The 24109-nt window shown below is 42.8% G+C and overlaps 2 protein-coding genes across 4 annotated transcripts in view; both read right to left on the bottom strand.

Annotated features, from left to right (window-relative positions):
* Window positions 1-5331: 5331 nt before the first annotated feature.
* Window positions 5332-13366, bottom strand: IL17D (interleukin 17D). Its single transcript, XM_033146302.1, has 3 exons — window positions 13320-13366; window positions 11613-11908; window positions 5332-5717 (listed from the first exon to the last, which is right to left on the bottom strand). Exons 1-3 carry the CDS (start codon window positions 13332-13334, stop codon window positions 5417-5419), a joined length of 612 nt encoding a protein of 203 aa, XP_033002193.1. The 5' UTR covers window positions 13335-13366; the 3' UTR covers window positions 5332-5416.
* Window positions 13367-16894: 3528 nt separating this feature from the next.
* IFT88 (intraflagellar transport 88) overlaps window positions 16895-24109 on the bottom strand; it is a 34443-nt gene continuing 27228 nt past the window's right edge. For all 3 annotated transcript variants that reach the window (XM_033146300.1, XM_033146299.1, XM_033146301.1), the window contains 4 exons: window positions 22679-22785; window positions 17962-18022; window positions 17306-17407; window positions 16895-17164 (listed from right to left, as the gene is read on the bottom strand). In XM_033146300.1, the coding sequence (XP_033002191.1) occupies window positions 17043-17164; window positions 17306-17407; window positions 17962-18022; window positions 22679-22785 (392 nt within the window). In that variant the 3' untranslated portion in view covers window positions 16895-17042. The remainder of the gene's footprint in view (window positions 17165-17305; window positions 17408-17961; window positions 18023-22678; window positions 22786-24109) is intronic.

The following is a 24109-nucleotide window of genomic DNA, read 5'->3' as shown; positions in this document are numbered from 1 at the left end:
AGAACCCTAACTGTTAGAGTATTGGTCTGATTTTATGGATAATGAGACCTCCCTGTACTGAACATACGATGAAGGGGAAGATGTGGTGCCCCTTTCTCTTGTCCAGCAAATGATTAGCGCAGTTACTGGGAGGAAAGATGCAACCATTCATTTTAGTTACACCCTACTCAGCAGTGCAGGATACTACTGTATTTTTTCGTGTATAACACGCCCCTGTGTATAAAGACAACTCCTATTTTGGGGGACTCCAAATTAAGGAAAAGGGGGGAATCTGCAGCAGGCCTTGCCGCAGCCACCAATCACCTGCCAAATCACCGATGACAATCTCCTGCTCGCGGATGCCACCAGTCGCCCGTGTCCCCCCCCTGCACTATCCGTGTATAAGACAACCCCCTGTTTTTAACTTTTTAATAATAAAAAAACATCGTCTTCCACGTGGAATAATACGGTACTTACTTCCCTTTTAAGTCAGTCTTCCCATTTTTACAAGTCTCCCATTTCTCCAGTTTGCTCTGAAGAGCTTGCTGACATCCATGTTAAGTTTCCCCATTTCCCATGGGGTTTCTAGCTTTCCATGCACTGGTCCTTGTGTTTACACATCTCCTTCTTTTCCCCTAATGTTTTGGATAGAGGAAAGCTTCCCATAGATATCTGGTTGGCCACAGTGGGAACAGGCTGCCTGGACTAGATGGGCCATTGACCTGATCCAGCACTGCTTCTTTTATGTTCTTGTGAAGTTGAGTGTCCTGGCATCTTCATACAACCCCGCATTTCAGCAGTTCCCACGGCCATAGCATCTCTCACTTGCCCAGCATCCCTGCAGGGTGCATTCTACAGGTGACAGCCATCTGTGCTTTAACTTATCCACCAAAGGTTTTAAATTTTTGTTTTAATATGAACTAAATTCTGAAATAAGAGCAAAAGGGAACGTTGGATACATATGCCTTGGCACAAAACCTTCAATAGTTCGTGTCTGGTTTGTATTCATTATCTCAGAACTCCAGACTAAGCCTGTATATTGTCTGCACTTTGAAATCTTGCCCTTACTTTAGCCGCCAAGTACTCTGTTCTTTGATTGGAACAGTTTCCTCTACAATAATAGTTGCATTCCCCACGCAAATTCTTATTCCTTCCCATTATGAATAATCGCCTCCAACCAAAATGTGCAGAGGTCATTAACTAGTTTACAAATGTGGAAAAGATTCCCCGGGGGCATTTGAAAGCCACAACTTTAGCGTTAGACACTTGCAGATACACATAATTCACCCAGTTTAGCATATGAACTGTGGTCAAATGGGTGCATTAAAATTAGCTGTTTTCTGATAGTGCACGCCAGTGAGTTGCCATCTAGTAGTCACAGATGCCTGAATAGTTTGATGCTGGAAATTAGGGTGGGATGCTGCTGGTTGTATTGTAAAATACAAGGCAGATGCAAGGAAAATCCTGTCGGTTGATTTCGATACTAAAGTGAATGACTACCACAATTTGCACCTCTGAATTTCTAATAAAAGTTTCGGGGAAGGGCTCCTGCCATAAAAGTTATATCAAATTATGTATAGCTGCCAGTGTTTCCTTTGAACTGTGCTCACGAATAATGTCTGGACTGCATTCAATAAGCATTTCTTTCCTTCTAAATCTGCCTTCCTTCCCCCTCCCCTCCCCGCCACCCCAGTATAGAATGCAGAGATTCTGTTAGGGGTCCATGGACTCAGGGCTGTGAAGTAATCTCAAAGGAATGTTTGGTTGGAAGAGCCACAGCATAGTGCAGTGTAGCGCAGCGATGGAGAGAGAAATTAAATTCATCATTTGGGAAGTTTTCTAGAAGGAGGACATGTTATGGATGCAAAGGTTAGCCAGGCTCTATTATTAGGCATATTTCAGAAGTTTCTACCTGGATTTTTGGAAAGCTGAATTAGCTGATCTTTTGTTTCCAATTGGATTAGAAATTCACAGTTCTGTATTTGAGTTCTTTTCTTCTTTTTCATTTTTACGGAGGAACATAGGTTGCTGCCTTATAGCAGGTCAGTTTTTGCCCAGCGCTGCCTGTTCTGATTAGCAGTGGCTTTTCAGGGTATCTGTCACTCCTCCCCACATGTTGGTAAAACAGTGGGGAGGGGGGGAACAAACTTGATCAAGATTGCACTGAAATCCCTTTCCTGCCATTTTACCAGTGTGTTCGTGAACTTGTGTGTGGTAATATTGTAAAAAAGCAATAAGGGGAGACCCAGCCAGATGGGTGGGATACAAATAATAAATTATTATTATTATTATTACACAATTGTGTGATTACTCTTTTTGGGTGGTATTTACCAGCATGCCAAAACATGTGTGCACATTAGTAAAACCATCCAAAAATAGGTTCACATTGTTACGGATCTTTTTGCACTGTCTGATCAGTACAAAGGTGCACTAGGAAAGCAGTGGGGAGGGAGATGCCTCAGCTTACAGCTCATTTGCAAACTGTACATGCTGTACTTTCAGAAACTTAGAAATCAGAGCTAGATGGTGAAAAAAACTAGTTGTAGTTTTTTAAAAAATAAAATAAAAATAGTTAAACTAGAGATCAGGAGTTAAAACTCTGGGCAGAGCACATCAGAGGAAATAATAGAACGGAATAAATCCTCTCATCCCCAGAGTCCATTATGAAAAAGAAAGGATTTTGGCAGATACGCCTTTTCATGCAGAGATGGGCCTCTGGGTTGGAAGGAATCATGGAAGTCAACTTGTCTAACACTCTGCTCAATGCAAGATCTGCACTGCGAGGTTTGACTACAAAATCCCTGACATTCGTTCAGCCTCTGCTTAAATATCTCCAGTGAAGAAAAGAGAGCTCGCTGCATCCTGAGGCAGGCTGTTCCACTGTTGAGTGGCTTGTACTCTTAGGAAGTTTCTCGTAAGGTTTAGCCAAAATTGGCTTTCCCACCATTTCCACCTATTTGTTCTAGACTTACCCTCGGGAGCAACAGAACACAAAATTCTTCCATTTGCTACATGAAAGCAGTACAGTTATTTGAAGACGGCTGGAATGTCTCTCCTTAATTTTTTCCAGGCTAAATGCACCCAGGTATTCTTTAATTGTTCCTTATAGGATTTGGTTTACAGATTCTTCCTCCTAGTCACCCTTCTCAGGTCATCATACTAGTTGCTATTCTCAGTTTGTGTCTTCCTTAAATTGAGGGGAAATCTTCATCCCAAAAATTTGCCACCCCTTCTACACAACTACTGAAAGTCCAATGGTGTCATTCTAGTCACCCTAAACAAAGGCCACATGGCAACTGCTGTGTCATGTGCAATTTGGAGATAGATTAGCAACCATCTACCTGATAGCTAGAAAGATACATGAATAAAGGTAAAGCAATTTGGTAACCTATTGATGTTTGCTAACATTACACATTGGAGGGATGCGGGTGGCGCTGTGGTCTAAACCACAGAGCCTAGGGGTTGCCAATCGGAAGGTCAGCAGTTTGAATCCCCATGATGGGGTGAGCTCCCATTGTTCAGTCCCAGCTCCTGCCCACCTAGCAGTTCAAAAGCACGTCAAGTGCAAGTAGATAAATAGATACTGCTTTGGCAGGAAGGTAAATGACGATTCTGTGTGCTGCTCTGGTTCGCCAGAAGTGGCTTAGTCATGCTGGCCACATGACCCAGAAGCTGTCTGCGGACAAACGGCGGCTCCCTTGACCTATAGAGCAAGATGAGCGCGCATCCCCAGAGTCGTCTTCGACTGGACCTAATGGTCAGGGGTACCTTTACCTTTAACATTACACATTAGAAAACCATGGCTCACTCACCAAGTGGAATGGGTGACTTGGGAAATGAGGAAAGTCACAGAATATCCATAAAGGAATGTGCTTGCAATGTAGGAAGTTGCGGAGAAAGGAGTTATGGACAGAATTAACCCTGTAAATTGAGCCAACAGCTTTGTCTATCATTGGGAGTTTAAAGAGGCAGTTGCCTCCAGCTTACACAGTTTGCTGAACCTTTGCTGTTTAGAGCTTTTGGCTCATGCATTCATTTAATTTGGCAGGTGCTCTGCTCTCTCACCGATGGAAGCCAAGGCACATTTACTCCCCCTTGGCCAAGCAGTTTGGTTTCATTTATCTGATCTCTCATCATCCTTGTTATTCCCAGAGGCTTCTGCAGCCTGAAAAATCTAAAACTGATAACTAGCTTGTAAGCTGAAAGCTAAGAACAGCTTAAAAAGGCAACTGGCATGTTTGCACACTTTTGAAAGGGGTCATAAACCAGACTATTTTTCGAGCCGAGACGTCTCTTTCCATGATGTTATGTGAGCAAGAGTATATTGTATAGGGTTGGTGTGCATTTGCGGCATATACAATACTGCCCTGATCAACATCTGAGCTGTAAACTGGAAAAACACCAGGTCTTTACTCCTCGTTAACGCCAGCAGTAAAGTTCTTCACTTCTCTACATTTCGCACTGCCCCTTGAGTAAACTATTCATAGACAGATACTCCTTTGCGTTGTGAGGATGCTACCTTTTCAGCGAGTCTGCTGGTGCTGCTTTTGAAATGATATTTTGTGAAATGTTTTCTTCCTTTGAACACAGAAGTAATAGTTAAAGCTGAAACAAAAATAATCAGGAGTCCAGGACATTGCACTGTTAGAATCCTAAGATCAGAATTCCAACATCAGGGTCACATCTTAAAGACACAGCCCTTTCAGCGACCACTACAATAAGGATTTCGGAATTTGACAAAAGGGGGTCCCCCTATCATTTGACGTTCAGAGCAGATAAAAAATGAGTTGCTTGCACTACTTCTACCCCTTTAGGGTTCAGTATGACATGACAGACCCCAAGGCATCAGCATTTGTGAGTCTCAGAAGGGGGTCAGTGACAACCAACATTTGTGGACCTCTGCCTTTATCTATAGCAGCTATTAGGTGGTACAAGGCTCATATTTCCTGTACCACTACTGTATCCCCAGAGCTACTTTCCAGGCGTGATTTCTTAATCTGTGCAACTCATTCCCATTATGTTTCTTCAAATCACAGCATGGCTCTGTGTCACTGGACCGCACCTCCAGCTTCTATCTTCGCAACGTTTGTAATGATATTTTCAAAGCACGCTGCTTCTATGGGTGGGCCCTATATATGCACAAGCATCACCTGGCCTCTCAAAAACAAGGGCCTCGCAGCCGCGTACATTGATATGACTGCACTGAAGGGGACTGTATTTGAGCTGGCACAAAAGTCCTGTGCATACAGACTGTTCTCCAATGGCTCATTCATGTATGCAAGCTGCAGCCCACATCATCATGCAGGTGTGTGTGTGTGTGTGTATGAACAGACTCTAGAATTCCCAGAACCAGGGAATGGTGAAACTAAAAGGACATGCAAAGCAAACTTTGCCATCAGGTTTCTCTTGGGGCTTTCATTCTGATGGTGGCTTGCTGTTACGATTCAACGAGCAACTTTACCCCTTGCTTGTCTATGCTGGAATTTACACCCTCTACTTCTTTTTCATGTACCTGTGGTACACAGGTGCAGCCCACTGGGATAGTGACATAATCCTCTGTGTAGACATAGCGTCCTCCGGTGCATGTCGTGGTTCGGCGCAAGATGACTGCTGGCATTAGCACCGGGACACTCCGGAAGTGGAAGTTCTCCTCCCCGTAAACACCAGTCAGGCAGCCCTTGCATAGGCAATAGGCTTCGGGGATGTACTTTGGATACCTTGCCGGGTCATAGGAGATTCTGTGCCAAAGGAAAAGAAAAGGGACTCAGTTCATGCGTCCTCTACCGTCTCCCAACTCCTTGTTTTATCCCAGCTGGAAAAGATTATGGCAAAATGTTGACAGTTGCTTTGCACTGCATTAAGTAACGTTTTCGTTATTATGCCAAGGAGAGGGGAGGAGGGGAACAGCTGCAGCTCTTAAACATGGCCTGCTTATTTGAAAACTTGGAGAGAGAAACCCTTTGGACAGCTCCCTAAACGGATCAGCATCTGAAACAACGGCATGCTCAGTTTCCTCTTTCATGCAATGGTAAGTTGGATTCATTCGGCTCAACTCTCTCATAGCCGATGCACATCAATAGTTTGCCTGTATTCCTTCCGAGGACTCTTAGCTGTAGAGGGTATGTCGTCTCTGTTCTTCCACACATCCTTATCACTAATCCAGTGCCTTTGTTGTGGACAGAGTTGGACCCCTTTATTCTGCTAGTTTTTAACAGCAGGCCCAAAGTTCTTCCCTTATCACTCTTTGCCCCCCCCCCAAAAAAAGAAGCAGCAGCTCGGGGAGATGGGTCTCCAACGAAACAGTCCTGCTAACGCAATGAATTTTAGATGCACAATGTTTTAGCTGTGATCCTCTAACCTCTGCACCCTTTGTGTGCCCCCTAAAACTCTTCCAAGGTCCCCCCCTAAACAAACCCTCTGGAGCATATTTACACAGGGGGCACATGGCAGGAGAAGTCCCATGTAACAGCCAAAACGCCTTGATTTCTCTTCCTTGACTTAGCAGGACCCAGTTACACTTTTGAAGGACTCTCAGAGCTGCCATGTTCTGCCCTTCGTCATAATAGGGGGGTTTGTCTACTCACAGGCAGGCCATAAGTAACCTATTTGTGAAAGCAAAGAAGGCAAAAGTAGGTTTAAATAAGAGGTGGGGAAATCGGACAACCTTTCCTTTGCAGAAGCTGTTGCTGCTTGGAAGCTCACTAACAAATGCGGAATGGAAGAAATTAGGCATAATTCAAAACCATGCTTGGGGACATGTTTGGCACAGAGCTCCAGCATCACATAGATGGATGCTCTGGAAAGAGGATGAACATGACCTCTGGCTTCAAATGGAACACAAAACTAGATCCAAGTTTCTGCAACTCATGTCCATATGTGAAGCAGAAGCAATTTTTCCTGAGAAAGCTCACTTTTTGCACAACCAAGCCTTTGCAGAAACGCCCCCTTTTAAAAAGAAAGGCTTTGGTGCCTTGAGCAATCTGTCCACGTAGGGAATCCCTGCCCGTCTACAAGTTTGTAATACATGTGATACAATTATATTAATATTTATATAGCATTCTGGAAATAGTAAGCCCTGAGAAAGAGGCTCACATACTAACATCAATGAGGAAATAGGAAAAAATAATGTGAAGCAGGGTTTTCTCAGTCCAGTTTTTTTCTTCTGGTAAGTGCCATGGTGCCTAAAGACTGCCTGACAGTCAGCAAATCAACTGGTGCAGCTTTTTACACACAAATGGCTACATGCAAAAAAAAAAAAAAAAAAAAACCACGAAGGAAAAACGGGGTCTTCATGGTTTGACTGTGCTTTATTGTAAAACAGGCTTTTCCATTTGTGACACTGAATTTCATTTAAAGAATGAATAGAAAAAGATCAAGGTTTTTTTTTTTTTAATGAGTGACAGCCCTCTCCCCCCCACTCAAAACCTTATTAGTGCTTCAAACTCCATGCACCAGACTTACTTAAACACACCCACCCCCTATAAATATGACCAAATTAACCTGCTAAAGGAGAATGGTCAAAACAAATTTCTTGAACGATGCTCACAATTTATCATGGTTTACATTTTTAAAAAAACATTCTTAAGCTGTGCAAACAAGCATTTTGGGTAGGCCAAGTCGCTCACTGACCCATTCTTATCTGACTCTGACGCTGATCTAACCAGAACATACATTTGTGCACCTGGAATTTGTATTTGGAGTGCCTGAGTGTACAAAAAAAGTCTAGAGAGTAAAAGAGGAATGACTACCTTTTAGATTTTTGAAATGCATGTACGGATCGGTTAAAGGCAAACAGGACTGAGTCCCGAGAGGTTATCCAATTGCATTTGCTATTGCTGTTAACAAAATTATATTTGCCTCAAACCTTAAATGTTTTGTTGCTCAGTGTCAGGAGTGAATTAATAGTGATTCAAGATGACTGTAGTCTGCATAAGCTTCCTACAAGTTGGACTCTGTTCAGGATGTCTGGAATTAGTCATTAAAATACAGAAGAAGAACGCGAAAGCAGTAGTGCCAATTTGAGCCCTATAGAACGGAGGTTGCAAAAATAAGTGTTACCAAGAGTCAGGGAGTTTAATGTTGCAAAATGCTTGTGTGCCTCCCTTGAGAGACACTCAGTAAAAATATATGTCTTAAGCTCAGTCTCCTAAATCCTTTAACACTTCTAAAACTCTTTGAGTGGCAACTGAAGCCTATTTGGAATTAGGTCTTTGAAATGTATATAGGAAGCAGGCTTACAGCGAGACACACCATTGGCCTATTTAACTCAGTATCGTCCACACTCACTGGCAGCAGCTGTCCAGGGTTTCAGGCAAGGGACATTCCCAGCCGTACCTTCTGCATGTAAAACATGAGCACTACTACTGCCTTTCTGCTTAAAGTTTAATTGATTTGGGATAAAGAAGAACTCTTCCTGCAGATTAGAATCCTGATAACTGTGTTTTCTTTTGTACTTTGCTCACTTACTCGAGCCATTCGGACTAGTTTAAGCAGACTGTCTCCTTACACGCAGGCACCTCTAACATTATGACCATTTTCTGTAGTCAAATTAACATCCAGTGAAATAAAGAAAAGAAAAAAGAAGGCAGTGGCTACAGTCTTAAGCATGCTTACCAGAAGCATCTTCCACTGGAGCTACTGGTATATCCTACTGAACAGCAAGGTTTAGGATCAACATATTAAGTTAGATCCCTGAGTGCGTTATAAAGAGCCCAAATGCTGTTGCCCATCCAATTTGAGGAAGTGGAATTTTCAGCACAGAGCATGAGAGTTACGATGGCAGTGCCATTTTTGACATGCAATTTGTTCCAATGTATACCTACAGGTCTTTCCAAATGCTTCCACATCTCTGCATTGCTCCACATGATCATTTCTGCATGCGAATGGCACTAAGTGACCTGGTTCGTCTACAGTAACACTGGAGAGCTTCTACTTGTGTTGTGTTAGCTTTCCCCTTGCAAGAGCGCAATTTCAACTGAACAATCCCTTGAGTGTGTTCTTTGATGAAACACATTTGCGGTACTCTGCACCTGTGTGGTGGCTCTGCATCTTCTAAGGATGCTGATGCTGAACTGCTGCCAAATCAACCTGCTGGCGTAGTCCTAAGGACAATGAGCTGAGCTGAATTGAATTACACATATGGAAAGGCAGTGCATGCCACTACAGCAGGGTTGAGAAAAGGTCTGATTTAGCCTGCCAGACCATTTCATCCAAGTTAAGCCCACAAGTCCTAGAACCAACGTCAGATATGGGACCTGGCGCAGCTGATAGGGGTGCGACTGCGCAGGCACTGCTGAACAGACAACCGGCATTGCCTACAAAGTCCTGTGCAAAAAAAAAAGGACCACCTGATGTCACTGTGATGTTAGGTGATTGACATATGAGTAGCCAAACCCACCTGTCATAGTTGGCTTGCATGAGTGGGTGGAAGAGTGATCTGGCCCAGTGGCCAGATCCTGTTCCCCACCTCTGCACTACAGATCCAAAAAGGCTTATGCCAGATCTGTCTGGCATGACTATCCTACATGTGGATTTCAGCAGATGCCTTCTATCTCTTTTGTGAAATAACCCAGTTTCCTGAGCTAGGAATGCAGCCACATAGACTGGAAGGAGCAGTGATAAATGGCAGCGTATCAAACTGGGGTTAGGTGTCCAGGGAAGAGCTGCAGGAAAAGACTTTAGGCCTGGATTTATTTACCATCACCATCATTAATAATAATCTGGACTCTAAACCGGTCAGGCCAATGACATCTGGAGATGACATCACAAGGGGGAGCTGGTGAACAAGTCAGCGAGGAGATGAAAAGTAATCAGGAGGGGCCCATGCGGAAGGGAAACAAAGGCAGGCGAATTCGAGAGTGGGACATCTCAGCATCTGTGCAGCTGGATGGGGGGGAGTGTGTGTGCAGGGGAGCACAGCACAGCTCTCTCAAGGGCGGACAGCATCAGTGCTATTTTCCAGGGGGTACTCAAGGGTACACAGTACCGGCACCTTTTTTTTTAGTTGTTAAAAAGTGCGTACTGTAACAACTTTATGGTGAGTACCAGCACCTATTTTCTGGGGGGGGGGGACCACTGGACAGCATGATGGCATTTGAACTGGCCTCTCAGGTTCCAACTTGTTTATGGGAGGCATTACCCACAAAAGAAAAAGTAAACACTTTTGAACACTCCTCTCTGGTACTTGCAACTACTTAGCCGGAGAAAAAGAAGAGCCACTAAACAGAAGCCAGGGTCAAAACAGCTCAATCCTATTTCTTGTTTTGTTGACTGCCCCGATTAATCAGAACTGGAGGCTGAAAGCTGTTGCTTAGGGACCAGGATTGTGGACTCGACTTTTGCTTTCTAATAGAGCCCTGTAAATTCAGGAACAGAATACAACTGAACATGTGCTCGGTATCAGAGCTGAACTCACAGTACTTTTGCACAAAAATCAACTTTGTCTTCTTCAAAGCTTTCTTCACTTAAGCTGCCTGATATTGGGGGATGGGAGGGGGGAGGATGGGGTGAGAAAGCTTTTCCCTTCCTGCTATTGTTACACAACGGGAAAAATAGAAGCCCTTGTAGATCTAGTGCAAATCACCCAGCTGATCTACCAGTGGATCCTTCCAGAGTTATTTCCTGCCCAAGATCTATATATTGTAGGTCAACCTTATGTGACCTTCGGTGTTAATAGTATAATAACATTTTTAAACAACTCAGGCAAAGTATAAGTACTATTTTGGATATTTCAGTATACTGTATACAGAGCTTCTGTTTAGAGGGCTGGCATTCAGTTTGTATTCTTTGTAAACATTGTTTCTAAATACACAAAGTTAGTTTTAAAATACCCTATTTAGAAAGCAGCTGTTTTTAAAGCTAAACCAGGTAGAAGACAAACCACATAAGCCAATGTTTATTAGTGGCCATTAAAAAGACAATATTTGCATTTCCCACAAAGGTACATAACCAAATGCAAATGCTGCCATTTGTTCAGAGTATAATAATAATAACACACGTTTTTAAAATTAGAAACTGCCCCACTTTGGATGCATTTGCTTTGAATTCTATTCTTCCTGTTGTGACACCTGTAGGCACATTTAAAATAGCAGCTTCCCAGATGTTGCGGTTGAGCTAAAAATGAGACAGCCTAATTACTAGAGAGCAGAACAAGACACCCAGACCCAGTTCTGCTCACCTGTCCTGCTGCTATTAAGTCGGGGTGTGTGTGTGTGTGAATCAGCTGTAAGCACAGCTCTCATAAGTTCTGCCCTGATTTATAAAAGTGCAGCATTAAGCAAGGTCTGTCTCGTGACTAATTTCCCCCTTCAAATTCAAGAATCAGGAGTTCTAAGAGACCAGAAGAGAGATGAAGAAACGGTCTCAATAGGTTGGTCCTATTCAACACAGGTCACATGTGTGGCGTCTCCCTTCAAGCCACAGAGCAGGGGATGGGGAACCTGTGGCCCTCCAGATGTTATAGGGACTATGACCTCCATCACCCCTAACCATTTTGGCCATGCTGGCTGAGGCTGATGGGAACTGAAGTTTACCAACACATAGCCACAGCGCCATAGGTGGAGAGATAAGACAACCACACAACCCTACTTCGCATTTTAAGCTAGGGAGTGGCAGATGAATTGCGTTCACATTACCTGTAGGACCAAGGAGAGACGCTGTTGAGGTTGATAGGGAGTCGGTATACCTTGTCCGCAGCTGATCTGCCCCCTGCTGGACAACTGGTATTGTGATCTTTTTCCAGAGGCTCCAGCTGCAAGGTGTGATGGAAGGCGCTGAGCATCCCTGCCGTGAGTCGCCCATACAGCTGCTCCAGAAGCTCTTCAGGCCGGTCAGCGCAGGTTCGAGCACGCAGTGGGCGCTTGCTTGCCTTGAACGTCTCTAATCCAGGGAAAGAGAGCCCACACAAGAGAAGGCAGGCAAGCACCCATACCTATAATGCACAGGAAAGGAAAACATATAAAGGATGCTTTTCTAGGTGTTTGCTTCCCCGACACTTCCACATGTGAAGGAGGATAACAGGTACACTAGTTCGCAAGAGAGATTTGCAACGAAATCCTACACATCTATTCAAAAGTAAGCCCTAGCAAGTTGAATTGGACATAATCCAAGCATAGGCATAGCCAGGATTTAAGTTAGGGAGGAAGGACACCCACCTGCCATCATCCTCTGCCTGGCTCTGTCTAGCAGATTTGGAATGAAATGTCTCAACTGTTGCTTTAAATTAGTTTATTTTGTCCCCCAAGTGCTCAGAAAAATCTGTCAAAATCTTTCTACAATTTCTACTTTTAGTTAAATATTTGTATTTATTTGGTATCTAAAGAAGTGTGCATGCACACGAAAGCTCATACCAAGAACAAACTTAGTTGGTCTCTAAGGTGCTACTGGAAGGATTTTTTAAATTTTGTTTTTATTTGTAAGCCTATTTATGTACTTGATCCCCCCACCCAGCAGGTAAACATATAAAAATTAACTTTAACGAGCTAGCCTATGATTGGTAAATCACTGCTAAATCATTTTTGATAGGAACTTAGATCTGTGCATATAAACTCATCAAACATATAAGTCAGCATTCAGAATTCAGTTTTGAGAGTGATGATCACCCATCCTTCAAACAGGTGATGAGAGGAAAGCGCAGGGGGGCATGGATCCCTAGATGCACAGCCTCAAGGTGATCAATGTGGTATTTAGAACTTCTGGGCAAATAGGATCTAATCCAGCAAAAGGATTTAATCTTTGGAGAGTTGGAAAGGACCCCCCAAAGGGCCATCTAGTCCAACCCCCCCCCCCTTGCAATGCAGGTCGTTTTAAGCTTCTACAGCGCCACCCCAACAGCGTCTTCAGCCCTGGCTTGCGGGGCGGCAGTTTGCGAACGATTCTCCCGCTGCGCCACCGCGCATCCCAGCCGCGCTCCCTTTGGCGAGCATCTCAGCTGGCACGAGGTAATTCTCTGCCCAGGTCACGCTTCCCATTCGGACCGAATTTAAAAGCTGCTTCGAATCTATTCATTATTATTATTATTATTATTATTATTATTATTATTATTATTATTATTATTATTATTATTATTTTACTTCTCCCTGTCCCGGGGAATCCTCAACCCAGTGACGCCCACCGACCTCTGAGGGGAAAACACCCCGCGCGCCCCTTGGGAAGAGCTCCGCCGCCTCAGCGCGCGCGTTTCAACCAAATCCGCGCCAAGCCTTCCAGCCCCGCCGCCAGGAGCAGCTGTAGCCGCGGCCGCCTTAGCAAGGGAATTGGAGCGACTGCAAGCAGGCGGGAAGCTTGCGCCGAGGGTCCGCGCGGCGTCGCGCGTGTCTCCCCGCTCCCCGCGCACTCCTTACCTTGGCCGTCTGCATCGTGGGGACGCGCGCGCGCCGGGACCCGGAGCCCGGCCAGGCGCGCGGAGAGCCGCTGGGAAGCGTAGGCGCGTGAAGCGCTTGATGATGGCCTTAGCTCTCGCGGTTGGGGTGGGGGGCGGCGAGAGGAGAAGTTGGAAGAGTGCCTCGCTTCGCACTGCGTCGCCCCGGAGTGCCGGTGCCAAAATCATTTTCAGCCCCGGCCGAGGGGGGCTGCTTCGCGAAGGTTTTTTTTTTTCCTTCGCTGGGGTGTGACTTGAGCTGGCGGGAGGCAGGGGGAGGTTCTCCTGGCCGGCGAAGAGTTTTGCCGCGCTTGCTGAGGAGGAAAGAAGGGGCAACCAGGAGCGTGCAGCAGGCCTCGGGGTGCGCTCACCTGGGCCAGAGGCCTAACAATCCTGCAAAAGTGTGCATGCACACGAAAGCTCACACCAAGAACAAACTCAGTTGGTCTCTAAGGTGCTACTGGAAAGAATTTTCTATTTTGTTTCAATCCTGCAAAAGTCAATGATCTAATCTCCCCACTGTAGCTCTTCTTTGATCTCCCCAACAATGCCCTTGCAAATCAGCTGTCGTGCGAAACCATGGTTTTTCTGTCCCAGTCAGCAGAGAATGCAATGGGAAAATCGTAAGATGCAGCACGCTGTGCAAAAAGAATGTCAACCCTACGATTCCCAAGCAAGAGATCCTCGTAGGCTTTCATGGCATACCCTTCTCAAAGCCTCCATCGAAACACTGGCTACTAACATCTTTCTCTGTGGGTGGTTCACAAAAAGTAGGCTAAGGTCCTGAATGTGAATTCTGGAAAGTGTTTTAATTCTACTTTTCTACTAGATACAGCTTGCTGGAGCCTTCTGTTTTAATTTTACAAAATCCCACTGATTACTTAGGCTACTGTTGAGCCCAAGCAACACTTGAATTATGAGGGTGTGGGGGCATAATGAAACCCACTCCAACACCTCCCAATTTTAGCCAAATTGCAGGACTGGTGAAAATGAAAATGGGGACCAGGTGGGTCTCCTCTCCTATAATTAAAATACTATGTATGGGCAGAGCCCTACAAATATCCTTGAGATTCATGCCAAAGATGTTCTCTCGAGATGCATCAATAAGCCTTTCTTACTAGAGCATGATTGCGATAACTCTTCTCAGAATTGAATACATAAAGCTGACTTAAGTTCTCCCAAGTTGGTCTATCTTGTCTGGTAATGTCAATTATCATTTTCAAAATGGAACCAGTGCTGTCACTGAAAAAAACACCTAGAGAGACTGTGTTAATGTTACTTATTATTAGATTTCTTTACCTTAAGTTCCCGGGGTGGGTTACAACAAGTACCGTAAGTGTTGCTTTGGGGTATGCTTCATTCCCTGTCTATAAAATATAATTAATTTATGAATTGAGTGAGATAGACAGTTTGGAGAACAGCAGTTTAATTTACCCTAATTTTGCTCCTTTCTTGTTCAAAACAATATATGTGAGTTATCCCTTGCTAACAAACCCCCCCCCCCTCAGATTATTTAAACAAAAGCATTTGGTGGGGGTTTCCACTATAGTGTATCTTTCTAACTTTCTGCCTTTTGCAAATAAGTATGACAGAAATGCAGAAAGGAAAACAAGGGGCCTCTGCAAGCTGAAAGGGTTTTTGTTAGCTTACAGGAGAAGCAAACGCATAATTTATGATTCCCCAGAGATTTCTTGAGCTGGATCTGACTCTAGCACATTTTTCTGCTACGGCTAAAGGACTGCTCTACTATGCACAGGGAAAAATGTGTAGGAGTTTTACATCATGGTATGTCAAAAGTCATGATTCAGTTAACTGGAAAAAAGCAAAGAGCTGAAACACTACCTTTGGAGTCAGTAACAACATGCTTTTCAAATCTGTTCTTATGGAAATGTGTGCAGTAATAATTACTTCAATTTCTTTAAAACTAGAGTAATTCCCATTATCTCCGTGCCGGTGAGTGGCGTAACAACCTTATTACAGGGGACATGCAGTATTCTGTAGTACTCTCACAGGTATGGAGAGAACTACCGTATGAAACAAAGACTACTTGATGGATATGGAAAAGTATATGGAAAAATCAGTACCGCAACTATCAGGAGAAGCCCGCTAGGTCTAAGGGAAATATTTGGTTTCAGCTAGTATGGCACAAATTCAGCCAATAACACAGGAGATCTGCAAATGAGCAGATAAGAACTTAACTGTGTGTCAGGATTCACCAATCAATTGACCCATCAAATATTGTCAAATAAAGTATTGTTAGGGGAACAAAAATATTACGTATAAAAGCTGTCTCAAAAACAAATGAGAGCTGCTACTGTGAAATGATTGTGTTTTGAAAAATGGACTGAATTGCTTATTATGTCCCCCCCCCCCCACACCCTTTCTCCTAATGAAGTAAGAGTAGTAGACACTGTCTCCCTTCCATTATATCTTTCCAATAAACCTGTGAGGTAGTTTGGCTGAGAGTCTTTGACAGGCCCAGCATTGCCTAACAACTTTCAGAGCCGGGTAAGGATTTGAACCTTGGAATATTTGATAATATTGGACTTTAGTCAATTGACTAATGTACCAACAGCAGGTGACGCTAGCATGGAAACATCTGGCACATTCATTTTCCTTCTGCTTCAAGAACAGATTGGAATTGCAACAGAGAATTCCAGTCTAAGATCCTAATACACTGTGCCATGAAATCCAGACATGAACAATGCAATTAAGTACCTTTAAGGTAAATTGGATTTTTGGAGGTGATGATAAATCGTTGAAAACTTCTCACAATGAAGTGGAAGAGGGAAAGCCAACACACTGCCCTCCAGAAGTTATTGGCCTACAACTTCCACCATTGCTGACAGTTGGCCATGTTGGCTGAGGCTGATGGGAGTTGTAGTCCAACACTTTCTGGAGGGCACCACGTTGTCTACCCTTGTAGTGGAAGCCTGGCAAGTAGTGGCAGCTTCCATCACAATGACAACAGCGGAAATTAACTTGGTTTCCTGCAGTCACTACAAAATTCCCCAAGGCAAGAAAGATATTAGATGCAAAAAGTTTTCCTTCAAAATGACTTGGGTGTATACAATTGCACATCATGTAGACAAAGTGGATAAATTTTTTTTGCTCCCTTTCTCATAATACTAGAGCCCGGGCTAGCCAATAAAGCTGAGTGTGTTGGAAACTTTAGAGCAGATAAAGCATATAGTTAAACTATGGAATTTGCTCCCATAAAATGAATCGTCAAATTAGGGGATTAGGAGATTTCATGTGGCTACTAGTTAGATGCCTCTGTACTGTTTTCAGGGTCAGAGAGAGCATGCTGGGGAACAGGAGTAGGAGAAGATTACTAAAATCAGGCCTTGCATGTAGGCTTCCCAAAGGTAGCTGGTTGGCTTGGCTAGATAGTTCTTTGTTCTAATCTAGAAGTGTCCTTCTGTTCTTATTTCCATAATGCTTACTATATGTTGTCCTGCCAGATCTTTACCTAATCTTCCCAAATACTCAGAAAAGACTTCCTCCCTCCCTCATGGGATAATCTGCATGAGTAACAAAGGAACATTCAGATCGTGATCTATAAAAACAGTTTACTCAAAATTCACAGTTCATATACACATTGCTTAAATAAACATAAGAACTTCACAACCTTATCAAAACTTGTAAGAAACATTTCTCTTTTTTTCCTTTCAAAGCTTTTAAGATTACTATACTGGGCTATAGGTTATTCTGGAAGCAAATCATCTCCCAGTTCTTCATCAGCAAATTCATCTTCATCTACTTTTTTCCTCAGTGCAGTTTTTGGTCTCTCAGCCTGTGGTCCAAGTGGGTCAATATAGGAAGCATCTAAATTTAAAAAAAGAAGTAGAAACACACATTTTTTTTACAAAGAAAAGTAACACAGTCTCTAACTTTTAATTGCATGAGAAAAAGGTTGCCTTCTGACAGTATTTTGTTTCAAAGGAAGCTATTAGAAACATCAGTTACCTATTTCTTTATTACCACTGCTTTCATAGGGCTCATATGTTCCTGGCAAAGCTTTCAATTTAGCACTCAGACGCTCCCCTTTATGAGTGATGCTACCAGGATCTGACAGAAGGGAGAGAATATTAGACAAAATATCACACCATAAAGGCACGTATGAGAGACAAAAGATTATGTGTTCGATATAAAATAAAAACAGTATTTTAAGCATTCCACATATGGTTCAGATGTAACAATATTGGGCTGCTAAATCACTTTCAGACTTACTGGTTTAATCCTAGCGTATGTACCAGGATATAAAACTACAAGCAAATACCAATTGTTAAGTGTGAACTCAGAAATCCTTACAGCCACCGCCATGAGTAGGTCTCAGTGCTGATCATGTCTTGAGTTGGACCACGGTTTTCCTGACTCTCAGTCTTAGTTCCAGTACACTGGCTTTATCTTAACAAATTAAAGTACATCAGGATTCTTAGTAGAGTTATTTAGGTACCACCTCCTTTCACATGTTCTACCCCATTTCCTGCAATTCTCCAATGCTCCTTTGATCCACATCTCCCTCTCCACAGAGAGAATGCAGACAACAGGATTAATAAATGGAATCACATTTTCTTTGTTTTCAGAAACCTTAAATATGGCAGCATATGAGGAGCACTTACCACCACCACCGCTGCCTTCTCTGCGTGCCCGGGCACTGCCATCTCTGCCAGACTTGACACGCTAGGGAGCAGAGAAAGAAAGAGACAGAAGTGCTCTTTAATATTATCACCAATCATTTCTGTTATTTTTAACGTACAAGGTATAACTCACACTTCTGCTGGATAGCGAGGCCATTTGGTGAGCATCATGACTGAGTGGGGATTTGTTGCAGGTTCAACACACTATATTTGTGTCTAAAAATGTAGTATAAACACTGACAACTGGGAAACAATGGCCTGCGAATGCTCCAACTGGAGAACAGCCTTTACCAAAGGTGTCATGGGCTTTGAAGACGCTCAAACTTAGGACAAAAGGGAGAAACATACTAAGAGGAAGACACGTTTGGCAAACCCTCACTGCGATCAACTCCCGCCTGGAAACCTATGTCCCCGCTGTGGAAGGACGTGTGGATCCAGAATTGACTTCCACAGTCACTTACAGACTCATTGTTAAAACTGTGTTTATGGAAGACAATCTTACTCGGCTACAGGCGATCACCAAAGATGATTTGTGTGTAACGCTAATGCCAGTTTTTACTCTGTGTACTGGAACGAATTCTAAACTTCTCAGGCCATCTTGGACCAAGACAGCTAAATATGCAAATAAACAAACCAAACACTCATTGAGAGCCAGTGTGGTGTAGTGGTTAAGAGCGGCAGATTCGTAATCTGGGGAACCGGGTTCGTGTCTCCGCTCCACATGCAGCTGCTGGGTGACCTTGGGCTAGTCACACTTCTTTGAAGTCTCTCAGCCCCACTCACCTCACAGAGTGCTTGTTGTGGGGGAGGAAGGGAAAGGCGAATGAGACTCCTTCGGGTAGTGAAAAGCGGGATATCAAATCCAAACTCTTCTTCTTCATTCAACTGTACTTCCCTGGTTTCCTACACAGCGTCTGATGGGCTCCACATGCTGGAAAGCTTTCCAGTCCAACACTTTGGTGAAATGAATGAGAATCATACAAGAACGCTATCATCGTCTTGCGGTATCCCAATTGTTTCTGTGAAGCATGTGGAAAAGAACTTCCCAGTGGAAAGCTTACCCTAAAGCTGAAACCCTAAGCATATCTCAAGAAGTGCTATGTGCTCATTTGGCCTGCAAGGCTATTCCATCCCAAGGTGCCATTGCGGAGGGCCACAGCTCAGTGGTAGGGCATCTGCTTTGCATGCAGAAGGCTCCAAGTCCCCAGCATCTCCGGGCAGGACGAGGAGAGACTCTTGCCTGAAACCCTGGAGAGTCACTGCCAGTCAGGGTAGACAATACTGAGCTGGATGGACCAATGGTCTGATTCAGTATAAGGCAGCTTCCTATATTCAAATTAATTTTGTCTCCTTGCCATCCATCTTTGTCTCCTTGTGCCTATGTCACTAGATTTCTCCATTCTTGACTGCTGTATACTTAATGACTGGCAGCTATTAGATTTCTGATTACCTATTACTCGTTTATGTCACTTACATCAAACCCCCACCGACATAAATTATGTTCCCAGGATGGCTGCTGGAGTAGTAAGAAATAATAACAGGTTTTTTTTAAAAAAAAGAGAAAATAATAAGGCATGAAAATTAACAAACTAAAACAGCATCAGTGAGATTGTTGGAATGGTTCAGGGGGAAATGAAGCAAGCATTGACATCAGGCAAGGCAAGCATATCCTGGACAAGGGCCGCTTTGACAGGACCGAGGGCCACTTGGACAGGCAGGTAGGGCTGCCCACCTGTGGAAGACCTGACTTCATATGGTCACTGAAAGTTCAAAATGAGACTGCAAAGAAACAATCAGAAGTGCACTTAAGAGTGTGCTCCCAATACATCAGTGATTACTTGAATTTTTCCATGCCTGATGTCCTCTACAGCAGTGTTTCCCAACCATGCCCCTCTTCCAACCTTGTTTCCTTCCTGTGCGCCCCCCAGATACAGCTGGGGTGACAGCTGCCCCCCAAATAAGTAAAAAGCAATACAAATCAATACAAATCTGAGGTTCTGCTCCCCTAACAAAAGTCCTGGCTACGCCTATGTCTCCCCCGTCCTACCGGTAGAAAGGTAGCTATTTAAATGTTCTGACTGCAAATAGAACACGTTTTATTTATAATTTTTCTAATTTATACAAAATACAATTACATAAAATGATAGGACCATGAAATATTGTTGAAGCAGAAAAACAGAATCATAGAGTTGGAAGAGACCCCAAGGGTCATCTTTCTAGTGCGACCCCCTTCAATGTAGGAAACTCAGCTAAAGCATCAATGACAGAGCTGATGTTTCAGGTCCTAACACTCTACTATTTATGCAGGATCTATTCACACATATAGTAAGTCATCACTGAACACAGCAGTCACCAAGTGATGAACATACATATGTGAATCAACTTTATTTCTAAGCAAATCCAAGAAATCAGTAAGATTGCACTTCTAGTTGCCAAGTACATTTACTTCTAGATATAATAAAAATTGCAGTGAAGTGGACTTGGCATGTTGTCACTGAACGGCATAATTAAAACACGGTGTTAAAAGTTGCACGTAATAAAAATCTTGAACCTAACAATGCTTGCATAGACTTGGAAGGTTCAGCAAAGGGATTTCAATAAAATCTATGCTATTTTAGATCAGGTTCATATAAAACAGATGATGAAAAATGCCTTATATTACATGTTGGAAGGTTCAGCTGAAAAAATAGTGAAGATATTCTTCAATAGCACTTCAAGAAAACGCCTGCATATTAAAATCTTGTAAATCCAAAATTATTTTATTATTGCAAACTTGTAGGGAACACATTAAAATTGCCACCCTCCAGGTTTTATGTTTCTAATATACTTGGCACTGAATTTAAAAACATTAATTTATTTGTTGGAAAGTGTAAATTCTAAAATGAAAATCATTAAATATTTATTGGGAAAGTGCACTTTCTTGGAATGAGGAAGGTGGTAAGATTTTTTCCAGCTGCATAAATTTTATAATCACTAATTTTGCTCAAGAAGCACTTTTGAATGTCACGACTGACTGGGATTTTAATTATAAATCCCACTTTTCACAATATGGATTTTGTCAATGGTGCAAAAAATCAACATTTGAATTTGCAATCAACAGGTGCATGGATCCAAGGTTAACCTTTAATTGCTAGCTTGAAAAACAAATCTCACCCCAGCGCCAGTGCATATTTTGCAAACCTTTTTTTAAAAAAGATGTGTGGGTATGCATTCATCTAAAATGACAGAATATGTGGTGTTTAAAAAGCTGTTCCTCAGCAACTTCTTGTAAAGAAACTGCTAGGTCAGCTTGATGTAGGAAGCATAAAAACAGGCAGGAAAATTTTCTTTGGCTGTAAGGTCTCTTAGGTCAAGAACTTGTAGACAGATGGAAATACCTTTGACTAAATACATGAACAAGTCTACAAAATCTGTGCAGGTGCACAGACTATTAAGTTAATGTTTTCAGCTGAAACAATCATACTAAAGCAACAGTTCTGAATGTATGATCCACGCTATCGTAGAATGGCATTAGCAGTATTCAAGAGATGTAGTAGAAGCTGTTCTGTAATCCTTCCAAGTACCGGTAGTTACTAGGTACTGAGCAGCAGGGCAGTGTGAAGTACTTCCAAAAGACTTTACAGCCAAAGCCCACACCTAGTGGGTGAGATCCTTTCATTGTTTATCAATAACCTGTGCCTGGCTTATTATTTTCAGGGCCGCACCTCCCTCCCCTTTAACAAGTAGCACTCAAGACTGAAAATACAGATACAAAACAAAACAAAACATGAAGTCTGCAGAAGCACAACAGCTCGTAAAATAAAACACACAGATAAAAATAGCTACAAAATATTCTGGAAGGCCTAGGCAAATAAAAAGGAAAGGCATCAAAATTTTCGTCAGGTGAGGTACTCTGGGGAGGGCATTCCATTATGAAAACCTGCAGCAATGCACTTCCCCTGAAGATTTATCAAACAGCCACTCAGAGAAACAAAACAAACAAAATGTCAGTTTAACTAGTTTTGCAGGTGAATTGATCTGAGTTTCCAACGGTTGAGAGACAAGGACTAGGTCAAGTGAGTTTATTGGCAAGTGGGGATTTGAACCCTGGTTTCCCAGGTCCTGGCCTGACACTCTAACCACTGCACCACACCGGCTCTCACATTAAGAGTTGCCATTCCTGGCACACTGCATATTGGCTGGTCCTTTTTGTATGCAACTGTTACGGGAGTGGACAATGGGTGACAGATGCAGATCAGTTTGCGTCACAGCATAGATGCTGGTGGGCTTATTTTTAATTCCAATGTATGTTTCTACTGAGCAAAGATAGATCACTGATCACAGCCTCAGGTAGTCCAGCAAGCTCAGTAAGATGTAGACAATAACTCTGTTTTAAATATTATATTAAGAATTGTCTTTGTAGCGAAATTTTGGTTTGACCGTCCTAGACAAATTCCAATCACAAACCTCTAAAAGTTGATACTTTACCAGCTGCTTCTTAATTTGCATTGAGGACAGAAAACAACTGCTTGTTCAGAAGCATAAAGAGTAGCTTTAGAAAGCAAGATACCAAGATTTCCGCAGGTCTCGTGAGCATCATTTGTAAAAAAGGAAGAATCAGCCTCACCTCAGCTCCTTATACAAAGTGCAATGTAAGAGAACATTCTTTACAGATCTTTGAGAAACAGTGAAATTTAGTTGTTTAAGTGACCCAACATACCTGTTCCCTTATTTCTTTCAGTTTTTCCACTCTCTTAAGCTTTGTTGCATACTCTTGGATTTCTTTCAAGCCCATGTCTGTGCAAAGTCGGACCAAAAAGCGTAAACCTAGTGGTAAAAAAGCCATACCATTAGTTGCCATTATTGGACTTAAAAGCAGCTGAAAAAATAAGCAGAGCACACAGCCTAGCAACAATGACCGCAATCCAACTGCAATTAAGCCCAGTGATTTCAATGGATTAAGTAGTTTTACTGTGTTGAATTGTGACCACTGTATTTATTGAGTGGCAATATGATTTAGCAAACATGACAGCAGTGTAGTAAAAAAAGAGAGCTATTTTTCTGCTCCAGTGTCTAGTAATAAAGCTGTGAAAAGAAATACATTTAAAGAAAAACAAGCTGGGATTTTGTAAAAATTCTTTCCTATATGCAGAATGGTAATACGATAATAAGTTACAGGTCCATAGCTAGATATGGAGATGGGCAGAAGCCCATGGTGGCAGTTGTAACCCAAAGAAAACAGCAACACAAGACAGTCTAATATGTTGAAAAGTAATTTATTAGAATTTTTTTAAAAAAAATTAATGGGCTAACCATGTTAGTTTGTGGTAGCAAAAGCAACAACAAGCCTTGTGACACCTTAGAATTGAACATATTCATTCTAGCATAAGCTTTTGTGGCCAGGGTCCATTTCATCAGATGCATGAAAAAGCTGCATGGAATTTTCCAGTGAGTTTGAACTCATTGATTAGATGAGTTGATGGGATGATGGGAGCAAGCAATGGCTGGAATGCTACCTTACAATGCTGAACACTGAGGAAGGAGCATTGAATATATCCAAGGGGGCCAAGTGCCAATGGCTCTTTGTACGCAGAATACTGAACATCTTGAATGAGCAGACTGAAAGGAAGTTGTTCATAAACTGAATTCACTTAATGTTCACACGTCAGGAATATCAGCACCTGTTGATCTGCACAAGCCACTTTTTGAAGTCCCATGTGTGTATCCAACCAATGCCATCTGCACTGTGCCAACGCATGCAATGCACTACACAGAAGCCATATATCCAATGATTTTTATGCAAATGGGACTTCCAGATTTCAACATGAGATCCAGAGATCCTTTCTCCACATCTTTCCAATTTACCCCAAAGCAGGGAATTCTCACATGGAAGAGCACTGTTTGAAGAGCACTGGGAAGCCTGCTCATGCAGGAGCTATGCACTAACCACAGAGCCATATGAGGGTGTGACTGGTGGCTGTAGGCTTATTTTGAGAAGCAACATAAATGACATTGACCTGCCACAAATGGATCATAATTATCACTGTGTTAAGGCAAGTATTGATACTTTACACATGGGTAGCCAACATGGTGCCCTCCAGATGTTGTATGTAGACAAAGACTGCATACACACCATGCGTTTCAAACATAC

Source organism: Lacerta agilis, chromosome 4 (assembly GCF_009819535.1).
Source record: "Lacerta agilis isolate rLacAgi1 chromosome 4, rLacAgi1.pri, whole genome shotgun sequence".
Taxonomy (NCBI): Eukaryota; Metazoa; Chordata; class Lepidosauria; order Squamata; family Lacertidae; genus Lacerta; species Lacerta agilis.
The sequence above is the reverse complement of the archived record's forward strand: the minus strand, read 5'-3'. Positions and strand labels throughout refer to the sequence as shown.

What these genes read in the sequence shown, in the direction of transcription:
- IL17D (XM_033146302.1), bottom strand. An exon ending in GTCTCTCCTTGGTCCTACAG is followed by an intron (nt 5,718 to 11,612) that starts GTAATGTGAACG and finishes CCTTTGGCACAG; the next exon opens with AATCTCCTATGACCCGGCAA.